We start from the raw sequence: 12597 nt of genomic DNA on the forward strand, positions 1-12597 counted from the left end.
AGATCGGGGTCAGAAGTCCACATGATAGCATTTGAAAAATTATGGCACTCCAAGTTGGCCTTCATCAAAAGGCCATTGTGAACAGACACATAGAGGCCATAGAGAGGTAATTGGGCTCGCAGGAAACGGTCCGAAACTCAACCTGCCACCCTTATCTGCTTCTGAACCTTTGATTTCTACAATTCATCAGTGCCTTGGCCCCTAGCGCTGAAAGCAGTGGACCCCTGGCTGATAGGACAGATGAAGGGTGTGTCATGTGTGATTTAGAGTGATGGGTATGCATGAATGAGATTGTAATTCAAATACAAAACAAAGAAGAAAAAAAAGAGTCTGCAAAGGTGCATAGGAACCTTTCAGTGCATGCACTGGCTCTGGAAGTGTAACATAAAAGCAGAGAAAGCAATAATAAACAATTTTAAATGTTTTTTTTTTTATTTTAGCCATTAGATTAAACCGTTCCGCTGCAAGACTCATTATTTCAAAGCAAAACTTACAAAACAAAAATTTCTTCAGCAACATTAAAACAGCCTCATAAAAAATAAGTGACCGTTACAGGTATTATGACAAGTCTGGAAACTCTAGTGCTTTATAAATAAGTCATGAACACTTTCAGGCTAGAGTAATTTAATCTTTCATTCTAGAAGGGCTGATTCTCAAGTCTCAAAGGTCACCACAGAAGAAGTTCAGTCATCTGATACTGCTGGTGTAAGCCAACACTGGTACTGCAAACCCTTTGTATGTCTTCATCCATGAGTCAAATCAAGGATCTATTTAATCATGTATTTTATCCTGGTAAGTTTCAGTGGCTCCAGAGTCTTTGCTAGGACATCAAGGTACCCACATACAAATAACCACACAATTACACCCATTAAAAATAAAATGATATCTTTATCATATAATCTGAGGTTCCAAGTTGTCAATTTTTTGTAGAATCATATCTAAACATTAGTAAGTTATTTATCATTCCATCAAATCCACATATATGTCTTTAAGTATTTATTTATTCACATGATTGTATTTATTTATTCCTTTTTACATCTTTGCTTGTACTAATTCATTACTACTTTCATTCATTAACTTTAATTCACTAAAGCCCACATCCACAAAACAGCACTTTCAGTCAATTCCAGGGAAAATGAGGAACTCATTGATCTTTGTCTTGGGTGAGGGATAAACTCTAACCTTGCTCTTCATGAACTTGGAGTGGTTCTTGTAAACGTCAATCTGCTTGGGCCTCTCATCTCTTTTGTCCATGTTCAGGTGACTGTTGGTCTTCAGCATCTGGATCTCATCTTCCAGTTCACGGATGTTCCGCTCCAGTGAGGAAATTTTGGTGTCCTACATGGGATATGTGTGAAATGTACATCAGCCGCACAATTTTTGGAAGTAAAGACCGAAACCATCCGAAGGTCTTAAAGGAGGAGCAGATTTGGGTTTCAGCTTTAGTGCTTGCAGAGGTCAGCTTAAACTAGCAATGGAGACATGGAGCTATGAAGAAGATGGAATGTGTACTGAGCTTCATATGAGACACTACAGATCCAGAATTGTAAATGGTAGAAAAAAAGTACTTTTTTCCTATCAACAGCACAGAGTTTCCAACATTTTTTATACAGTACGTAAGCATCTGTCATCAAGAATATCTCAAAATCACAATAGTTCCTGTTGTATCAATTTAGGAGTGGCATGCAAAGGCATAATGTACAGAAAAAAATCAAATGTACATTTTTTTATTAATGTATTAATATGATGGACTAAATACAGTGGAGAATCCAAGATTCAACAAACATTAGCAAAATAAAGTAATATCAAACTAGACAGAAAGACAAAAGATATAGAAGTCAGCAAGGTTTAACCACTGACACACAATAAACTTGCTTTTTTTTTTAAAGATTTACTAAACTAAGCTGCATTAAATAAAACACACACACACACAAACCAAATATTCATACCAATGAACATACACTCACCTGCCACTTTATTAGAAACAACATACTAATAACCCAGATTGCTCTCAGATAAGCCTTGATTCTTTGTTCCATGGATTCCACGAAGCATTGGAAACATTTCTTTCAAGATTTTCATCCATGTTAAAATAATCATAATTTGCGTCACAATGATTGGACATTTCTCAGCTAAATATTTGTGCTGTGAATCTTTTGTTATACTACATCCCAAAGTTGAGCTACTAGTTTTAGATCGGGTGACTATGGGTTATTATTCTGAAAGTATCCATTATAAGATGTATAAAATATAACTATAAACAGATGCAAGTGATACGATAAGTAATGGGATTCAAATGATGCTTAGTTGTCTTTTCTGAGTCCAATGTGTGCCAAGAAAGATTCCACACACTTTTGCAACAGCTGCAGCAGCCTGAATTGTTGACACAAGGCAAGATGGTTCCATGGATTCATTAGGTCCACTGTAGCATAAGTCCTCTTCTTGGCTGATAGAAGTAAAACCCAATGTGGTTTTCTGCTCTTGAGGAATGTTTTATCATGTTGTGAATTCCTGAATGCTTTTCTGTTCACCATGGCTGGATAGAGAGTATATTGGAGTTACTGTAAACCTCTTACAAGTCTGAAGTCTTCTGGCCATTCTCTATGAACCATCATCAGAAACTATTTTATTTGACAGCACAACTACTTACCCGAACTGATACCTTAAAATACATTTCTCAAACACACAAATCAGCCCTTTTTGAAATTACATTTTGTATTATATGGATATTAAGTAATGAGCAGCTGTGCATGTGTTTCTAGAAAAGTGACCAGTGAGTGTATATATTATTCACAACCTCAACAGCCATAACTGGAAAGTTATTTCAACAGCGAAATGCCGAAATTAAAAATGAGGAATGGAGAACAAGAAATAAATAAATTTGAGAACCATGAGAATCTGAAAATGCTCATTCTTACTTCCTAGCAATTTGTTACCTAGTGCAATTTACTGTGAAAATGAGCACTGGCTAATGCAGATTTTCATATACAGTGAAACCTCAATACCTGCGACCTTTCATTTGGAACCGGACTAAAGTTTGGAGTAACATTTTCAAACACTTTGTACTAATAAATTACATAAAAATGTTTAAAAAACTATTTTATTATTGTATTATTCATTTAAAGTATTAAATAAAACATTTATGACAAGTAATTCACATTTTTTGTTGAGTTTACAGTAGAGTACATGTATAATACCCACTGAAAAAGGAACCATCAAAAGGAGAGTAAAAACCTCGCAATTAACGTAACCCCCACGAGTATTGAGGTTGCACTGTACATAGTAATACAATTTAGCATTTATACTTAAGTGGTACTGTTGTGGCAGCAATATGTTTAATAAGACCTCAAATAAAGTATAAATAGTATATAAAGTATAAATATAAACTGCAAAATACCTCGAAATTAAATAGAGCATAAAGTGTAAAGCACAAATATTTCTTTAATTACATAAAAACACAAGCCTATAATGACAGTGGCTGACTGTATATGAAAAAGGGACTTTACAAAGAATTCTTGTGTAGAAGAAATGGAAGCTTTTGATAATAAGTATGTGTACTATACCTGCCAAATAACATCAGGGTCAAAACCATAAGGATGTGCTGTGCTCTGGAACAAATTACAAAATACACATACTTCAGCACACTTTATAAACACATATAATATTAAAAACATGTAAAAACAGACCAACTGTTCACAAAGAGACATGTTCCAAAGCAAATAAAAATGATGGCAGGTCACTTTTCAAACTAAGCTGGAAGATGAAGCAACTCTGTGGCTGTTTTACATGAAGACGACTCATACTTATTTCTGTCTGACACTTCATCATTTTTCAGCTATATGCAGGTGACATAGGTGACATTTATTTCATTTGCTACATGTTTAAGACACTATATGTGTGGCAGCCTAGGAAAACCAGTGACATGTCTACAAGTCTCTCCTATAAAGTACTTTAAAGTTTTAAATTATAATAATATGTATTATATGTAAATTCTTTATTTCAATTACATTTGCCCTTTACATGAACTAGGAGATCCAAACCTATTCCAGCATAACAATGCCCCTGTGCACAATGCAAGCTTAATGAATATGGCAGTTGGAGTGAAACATCTTGAGTGACCTGCAATAGAGCTCTGAACTCAACCCCACTGAACACCTTTGGGATGAACTTGAACACTGACTGCACTCAAGGCCTCCTAAATGTACATAAATGCTTGAATTTACAAATACCCTTGTGATTGAATGAACACAAATCTCAAAAACCACACTCTTCATTCCATTTACATCATTCTGTTCAGCGTAACTCATTCTGGAACATCTTCCTAGAAAAGTGAAGGTTCTTATAATAGAAAATTGGGCAGTAAATGTTCAAAGAGCACAATCTTATGGTCAGTTGTCTACACACTTTTCCCTATATAGTGCATGATCTATTTGCAAAAATGTGTGGGTTTGTTTGTGTGAATTTGTGCCAATTTGGCAATTTTCTTTTTCCATTAGCATACTGGTATATTCCACAAACTTGCCTTCTGCCTATGATCCACACCCAGTCCACCTTTCAGCAGCTTGTATTTTCAGCAAGCCTGATTTTATACTTAGTGTGTTGGAACTTAGTGTGCAAGGTCACTGTTGCTGAATTTCTCTTCACTTCTTATAAGTTGTTTTTAGGCAAATTTTTATACCACAGTTGACCAAACTAACAATGCACATCTAATATTTCATTGTAAGTGATAGTCAGCATTCCTACTATTTGTATACTATATACACTGTAAACACAAAGAAGACGCACTGTGGGCGTGTTACCGTTTATTCAGGACTGTGCAGCAGTAATGGCAAGTCAAGGCGAGAGCAAGACGAGTTTCTCAAAGTGGAAATATGCTCATTATTTCACTTTAGTTGAGTATAAAAACAAAAACATTTTAGTCAAATGTAAGCTGTGTCTTTCTGGTTCGAAGGTCGTATCTACTGCGATAGCAGCAGCTCCAGAAACTCCATGCCTCGACGAAGCTAGAAGCTAATCCGGTGTTCTGTTCTAGATATTTGCACAAGTGTATATTGAGTGTACTAAAAGTAACAATATTTAAAAACAGTAAAGTGTAGTTCATTAATGTTTTCAGAATATAAGGCCTTTGTAGATGCAGTTCCGAGTGAGAAATTAGTCACAAAATCAGACAAAGTGATTGTTCATTGATTTTGGTTAAAAGGAGAAAGGAAAAAAAAAAAAAAACAGCTAATTTAATGCTAACAGATGTACATTTCCGATTGGAATAAATAAAGTATCTATCTATCTATCTATCTATCTATCTATCTGTCTGTCTGTCTGTCTGTCTGTCTGTCTGTCTGTCTGTCTGTCTGTCTGTTAAACATGCACCAATTCATGAATATTGACATATTATCCTATCCAAATTATCCCTTTAAATCTACTGCATTTTATATCCATGAATATTAAATGTAACTACATCCATGATGCATGTGAGTGAGTAAAAAAAAATACATAAGACCAAACATAACACAAGCTCTACTGAAGCATCACCATAGAAACCAGTCTCTTATGCAGCCCTGTGCTTCCAGACTCATCTGTATGATTTTGTGTTTATGTGTTTAACGAGCACAGACAGAAGCCCTTTAAAAATGATATGATGTACCTAAAGCCCAGGCATCTAAGTAGATCTGAGAACATTTGCCACAGATCTGTGTGGAAGTATAAGTGTGGGTGTAAGTGAGAGTGTGTGAAGTGGGTAACCTTTTTTTCACAGCTCTGCACTCACTTCAAAGTCAGCACACAGAGTGAAAGCTTCCATATGTGACATTTGAAACAAATTGAATAAGTGTGCTCTCTTTAAGCAGAGCAACATGAGCTCTTCCTGCCATTGGCCTTCACTAGCAAGCAGTACCATATGGACAGACATCAAACTGTCCTCTGTTCGTTTACTAGTCTTTGGTGAATTGTGTTAGCAAATAGTTTTTGTAGTTTTTTGCAAGTCTAAGGATTGAAGATGATTAATTAATATCTTGTCCTTGATTAATAAGAAACGTGTGGCACCAATGTGCTGCTTTTTTCAAGCTTTAAAATCTTCAAAAAGAAACTTTAATCAATGCTAACTATATTTATGTTCACTATATTAACAGCAGGAAACATGACAGCTGTCATGAAGTATAAGAAAGCCAGATTCCAGCACTTTGTAGTTAGTTAGCCCGGTCAATGATATTCATCTGTTTCAGCTATTCATGGCAGTCTAGAATTTTTTATTACTGGCACCTTGCAAACATCCAATGATCTACAGACCGCTTTCTTTCTTTCTTTCTTTCTTTCTTTCTTTCTTTCTTTCTTTCTTTCTTTCTTTCTTTCTTTCTTTCTTTCTTTCTTTCCTGAGCCATTTCTGATTCCTCTTTGAATCCTTCAATTCTCTAAAGTGGCTTTATCTTGACATTGCATTTTAACTAATCCAAAGATCATAACATGGATGAGTTTTGTTTATTTTGAGACACGTTACTAAAACTTTCTTTCGTATAAAAATAATATTAGTTTGAACTAAGTCTCAACTGTAATACTATCATCAATATGCCAAACAAGTCAAACAAAGGTCAACAATGTTAATGCTAATGCTCTTACCTTCATGTCAATGACACTGTGTAAAGCTTTGCTCTTGGGTGGATCTGTCTGTTGGTTTCTCCTATGAAGCTCCTGAGGAGGAACACGATAGAAACAAGCTTGCCTGCTCATCATCTTCAAACACCAGCACCCTATTTTTCTGTTCCAATTTTCTGCTACACCCACACACTCACACTGTGTAACTCTTGACAAATATGCTCAGGGTCTACTCTTCAGACTCTATTTCACATCATCTTTTACTTTTCTTTTTCCCTGTCTCTCCTCTTTCTCTTACACTGATGCTGCTAAGCACTTTGATTCCTCATTGCACAGCTACAGGTGCATCTCTCTCTCTCTCTCTCTCTCTCTCTCTGTTAGTCTCTTGTCTCTTAGCATCACGCTTACTCTTATTCTGTCAACGGTCACTGTGCTCTAGCTCTCATAACACATGCTGCCGGCAAATGTGCAATCTGTCTGTCCGCCTATATCAATAATTAATGTGATTCATGCAAGCTTGCACACTCACAAACACACACACACATACACGCACAATAAGCAGCTACATTTGCAGTACACCTGCTCTTTATAAAATAAATTCATGCACCTGCTGGTTTACAGAGATATAGTTGCCGCCCATCTTGTTTTAACCTGGACGGTTCGGGCTGTGTTTCTGGTCTGAACTGTCATTTGTGTGTTTTTAAATATATTTGAAAATTATACTGAAAATATGTCGGTCAGTTCATTTGTCACTCCCTGCCTTTCCCTTTTACTGACAATTTTAGATCCATGAATATTAAATGTAACTACATCCATGATGCATGTGAGTGAGTAAAAAAATACATAAGACCAAACATAACACAAGCTCTACTGAAGCATCACCATAGAAACCAGTCTCTTATGCAGCCCTGTGCTTCCAGACTCATCTGTATGATTTTGTGTTTATGTGTTTAACGAGCACAGACAGAAGCCCTTTAAAAATGATATGATGTACCTAAAGCCCAGGCATCTAAGTAGATCTGAGAACATTTGCCACAGATCTGTGTGGAAGTATAAGTGTGGGTGTAAGTGAGAGTGTGTGAAGTGGGTAACCTTTTTTTCACAGCTCTGCACTCACTTCAAAGTCAGCACACAGAGTGAAAGCTTCCATATGTGACATTTGAAACAAATTGAATAAGTGTGCTCTCTTTAAGCAGAGCAACATGAGCTCTTCCTGCCATTGGCCTTCACTAGCAAGCAGTACCATATGGACAGACATCAAACTGTCCTCTGTTCGTTTACTAGTCTTTGGTGAATTGTGTTAGCAAATAGTTTTTGTAGTTTTTTGCAAGTCTAAGGATTGAAGATGATTAATTAATATCTTGTCCTTGATTAATAAGAAACGTGTGGCACCAATGTGCTGCTTTTTTCAAGCTTTAAAATCTTCAAAAAGAAACTTTAATCAATGCTAACTATATTTATGTTCACTATATTAACAGCAGGAAACATGACAGCTGTCATGAAGTATAAGAAAGCCAGATTCCAGCACTTTGTAGTTAGTTAGCCCGGTCAATGATATTCATCTGTTTCAGCTATTCATGGCAGTCTAGAATTTTTTATTACTGGCACCTTGCAAACATCCAATGATCTACAGACCGCTTTCTTTCTTTCTTTCTTTCTTTCTTTCTTTCTTTCTTTCTTTCTTTCTTTCTTTCTTTCTTTCTTTCTTTCTTTCTTTCTTTCCTGAGCCATTTCTGATTCCTCTTTGAATCCTTCAATTCTCTAAAGTGGCTTTATCTTGACATTGCATTTTAACTAATCCAAAGATCATAACATGGATGAGTTTTGTTTATTTTGAGACACGTTACTAAAACTTTCTTTCGTATAAAAATAATATTAGTTTGAACTAAGTCTCAACTGTAATACTATCATCAATATGCCAAACAAGTCAAACAAAGGTCAACAATGTTAATGCTAATGCTCTTACCTTCATGTCAATGACACTGTGTAAAGCTTTGCTCTTGGGTGGATCTGTCTGTTGGTTTCTCCTATGAAGCTCCTGAGGAGGAACACGATAGAAACAAGCTTGCCTGCTCATCATCTTCAAACACCAGCACCCTATTTTTCTGTTCCAATTTTCTGCTACACCCACACACTCACACTGTGTAACTCTTGACAAATATGCTCAGGGTCTACTCTTCAGACTCTATTTCACATCATCTTTTACTTTTCTTTTTTTCCCCTGTCTCTCCCTCTTTCTCTTACACTGATGCTGCTAAGCACTTTGATTCCTCATTGCACAGCTACAGGTGCATCTCTCTCTCTCTCTCTCTCTCTCTCTCTCTCTCTCTCTCTCTCTCTCTCTGTTAGTCTCTTGTCTCTTAGCATCACGCTTACTCTTATTCTGTCAACGGTCACTGTGCTCTAGCTCTCATAACACATGCTGCCGGCAAATGTGCAATCTGTCTGTCCGCCTATATCAATAATTAATGTGATTCATGCAAGCTTGCGCACACTCACAAACACACACACACATACACGCACAATAAGCAGCTACATTTGCAGTACACCTGCTCTTTATAAAATAAATTCATGCACCTGCTGGTTTACAGAGATATAGTTGCCGCCCATCTTGTTTTAACCTGGACGGTTCGGGCTGTGTTTCTGGTCTGAACTGTCATTTGTGTGTTTTTTAAATATATTTGAAAATTATACTGAAAATATGTCGGTCAGTTCATTTGTCACTCCCTGCCTTTCCCCTTTTTACTGACAATTTTAGATCAGCTGTGTTGTTGGCATAATTGTTTTATTTTAAAGCATCAGCCAATCATAAATAGTGAAGGATGACAAATTATATATATATATATATATATATATATATATATATATATATATATATATATATATATATATATATATATATATTTGACATTTGTAATGCCAACATTGTAAAGAGGGGTTTAATGCATTTTAGGAAAATAATGCTAATCTATTAATCTACACTAGACTGCTAATCTAGACTGCATTCATGCCTGTGTTTATGTATCTGTTGTTTAACTTTACATGTATAATTGTTGACTTAATGTCAAATGCTTTGCCTGCTATTTACTTTGGTCGTTTATGAATAATATGAAGTTTATCATCATACATCATGTAATTTGTATGTAAAAGTTGCAATTAAATGACAATATTGCAATAACTTATTTGTATGCTCTTAAAACTACTGTGATTTGTTATATTCTCTTTCAGATTACATCCTAGAACACATTATTTCACTTAAATTAGTAGTATTTTGTCAGGAATAATATTGGCTGTTTTATACTTAAATTATTTACTTACTCATACTAACTGGTTTGTTTCAGAATTGGCATCACCATTTTCTAAAAAATAGTTGGCTTTCAAGTAAATTTCAGGTTTATTGTTCTTCATATGTTGATTTGCTTTTGCTGCAGCTGCCAACAAGGTTTACAAACTGGCTGATGGTAAACTTAATGACAGTTATCAAGCACCGAAACCTGGGACTTTTTCCAGAAATTACATAAATGTCTCTAAATCAGCAATGGGTCTTGTTTATTAAATAACAACACTCCAGCCTTATTGTCAATCTGAAATATTATTAGCTTTACATCATTGTGGAATCACTGTGAATGAATTACTAAATACACTTAATATAAACTTAGCAATAAAATTAGATTTTGAGACATGAGCTTTCAGAAGGTCTGTAGTATAAATTGGTTTATTGGTTATTACATGTTATGTAATTAATGCTGGATTATCAGGGATTCTTTCAGTCCAGGCTCCAGTCCTGAAAGGCCCATATCCCTGCACAGTTTTTGGTGCAGGAAAACCACCCTCCTAATCATTGACAGCTTGATGATTGAGGCATGAGGCTTAATTAGTATAGTGTCTGTAGAATATGTATTATGTGCAGTTACTCACTAGGAGGTAAAAGCCATCATTTTAGCAAATGTTTGTAAAACATCACCTTCTCTGCAGCCACTGTGAAATGATACTTTTCAATGATTTAGCATTGATTGGTATACGTATAACTAATTCACAAAAAGTGGTGGGGAGTCGCTGGCTGGAGTGAGCCAGAAATCAGCATCTATCTTTCTCTGGCTCCATTTGTGCGACACACCACTATAGGTAATGACCTTTCACCTCCTTGTGGTTGACGGACAGCCAGGATCTAAAGTTGCCCTATAGATAACTACACTTGTCAGCAGCTCAAAGAAGACTTTGAAATCCCTTCCACTTAACTCACACACTCTGCAGAACACACACACACACACACACACACACACACACACACACACACAAATTGAAATACACATGTTTTGCAGAGTTCATCGATAGGGAAGAGCAAAAATGTGGTAATTAAATGAATGAATGTGTAGAGACTGATAACTGAGTTAGTATCAGTGGTCTACTGTATACTAATCTATTTACAAAGCTATATAGATATACATATAAAATACCTATAAAGAAGTATTCTGCTTCCTATCAAATTTTGAAATAAGGTAGATTTGTTCTTTTTTGTTTTAGGGATGCATTTTAAAACTGAGATCTTTTAAACATCATTGTGTCTTTCCTCTGGTATTTAGTTTGCCTAAATAAACTCTAAGCTAGAAAAAACGTAAGCTTACAAAAGAGTAGTTAGCTTTCAGTGAAGGCTTTCTTCCCATTACTTTTCCTAAGGCCATGAACTCATCCTTTTATTAGGAATTACAAGGGTTTACCATGCTAGACCATTTAAGTAGCTGATATACCGATCAAAACCTTGTTAACCTTAAGGTCAAAGTTCGGCTTCTGGGGTCTCAATTGTCCCTGTAGACTTTGACCCGCCTATTCCAATGATGGCAAGAACTGGTACAGACCTTGTTGTTTAGGATTCCTTCTAGCTTTTTTCAGGTTTAAGGAATTGGTAAAGATTGAGCAGCATAGTTTGATGTATCTGCCATTATAGCACAGGAGTAGAGAGAGGATTAAATCCCGTCAGAAAGGCTTTGACCTATCCTGATCAAACGGATTATACTTGTCATAGCGGTCTTCAAAGAAGCTGCAGCAAAAACATGCAGAGAGAGCTTCAGGAAGAGGAAAAGCTGTGTTTTTGTACATGGGTAATCCACTTTTTTGGGGATCTGTGTGTGTAGGCCTGTTTTGACCAGCGCTACCAGAAACCTAAAGAATCTTGAGACTAATCCAAATCTAAAAAACAATCAATTAAATATATATATATACATTGAAATATATATTTTAAACAATTGTCTTTTACTTAAAAAAGGTGGCACCAAATATATCTTCACAGAATAATCTTTCACATCTAAAAACATATACAATTATTTATTGTGCTGCAAAAATAATACATTATTTGTTTAAAACATAAAAATAATATATAGTAATCATTTGAATGATAATCAGCTACCATCTTAAACTCAGAATATGAAAAACACCTAATACCCTTATCCATTCTGTACTGAACAAGCATTAGACCATGATGCACAGCCTCAGGAGCATGTATATGTATATATTTGTCATTTGGTATTTACTACTTAATTATACATTCACAGCAAAACTTCATTAGTGGATTATTTCTTAATTCCTATTATTTTTTTCAAGAAATCTGTCTAAAAATGATAGAAAATAAATAAAGCCTGAAACCCATTATTCCAATATAAATCTTACTGTTAATCTCTGAGAGAAGAGAAGAGAAGAGAAGAGAAGAAGAGAAGAGAAGAGAAGAGAAGAGAAGAAGAGAAGAGAAGAAAATGATTTTTGCTTTCAACTGCAGGCATTGAAAGCAGGTACAAAGTTAATGTGCTGATCCAGCAGAGATGTGCCTTTTTTTTAAATACAAAATACACACACACACACACACACACACACACACACACACACACACACACACTGCAATCACAAGCCCTCCTACAATCTTTCACACATGCTGCCTCTCAGCTTGTGTAACAGATTAATAATTTTTCCTGGAATTCGGTTAGTAAGAATGAAATGGTAAATGTTCCACCTCTCAATGCA

General features: G+C 35.6%; 1 protein-coding gene across 10 annotated transcripts in view; it reads right to left on the reverse strand.

Moving 5' to 3' along the window:
• LOC124399932 (ERC protein 2) overlaps window positions 1-12597 on the reverse strand; it is a 214991-nt gene that overhangs the window by 185641 nt on the left and 16753 nt on the right. For 4 of the 10 annotated variants that reach the window (XM_046871279.1, XM_046871277.1, XM_046871275.1 and 1 more), the window contains exons 4-6: window positions 6610-6681; window positions 3564-3608; window positions 1183-1338 (exon numbers count right to left, since the gene is read on the reverse strand). The exons of 2 other annotated variants lie outside the window; for them this stretch is intronic. In XM_046871279.1, the coding sequence (XP_046727235.1) occupies window positions 1183-1338; window positions 3564-3608; window positions 6610-6681 (273 nt within the window). The remainder of the gene's footprint in view (window positions 1-1182; window positions 1339-3563; window positions 3609-6609; window positions 6682-12597) is intronic. 4 more of the 10 variants (XM_046871278.1, XM_046871281.1, XM_046871280.1 and 1 more) reach the window with 4 other exon arrangements.

The sequence above is a fragment of the Silurus meridionalis genome, chromosome 17, assembly GCF_014805685.1.
Source record: "Silurus meridionalis isolate SWU-2019-XX chromosome 17, ASM1480568v1, whole genome shotgun sequence".
NCBI lineage: Eukaryota > Metazoa > Chordata > Actinopteri > Siluriformes > Siluridae > Silurus > Silurus meridionalis.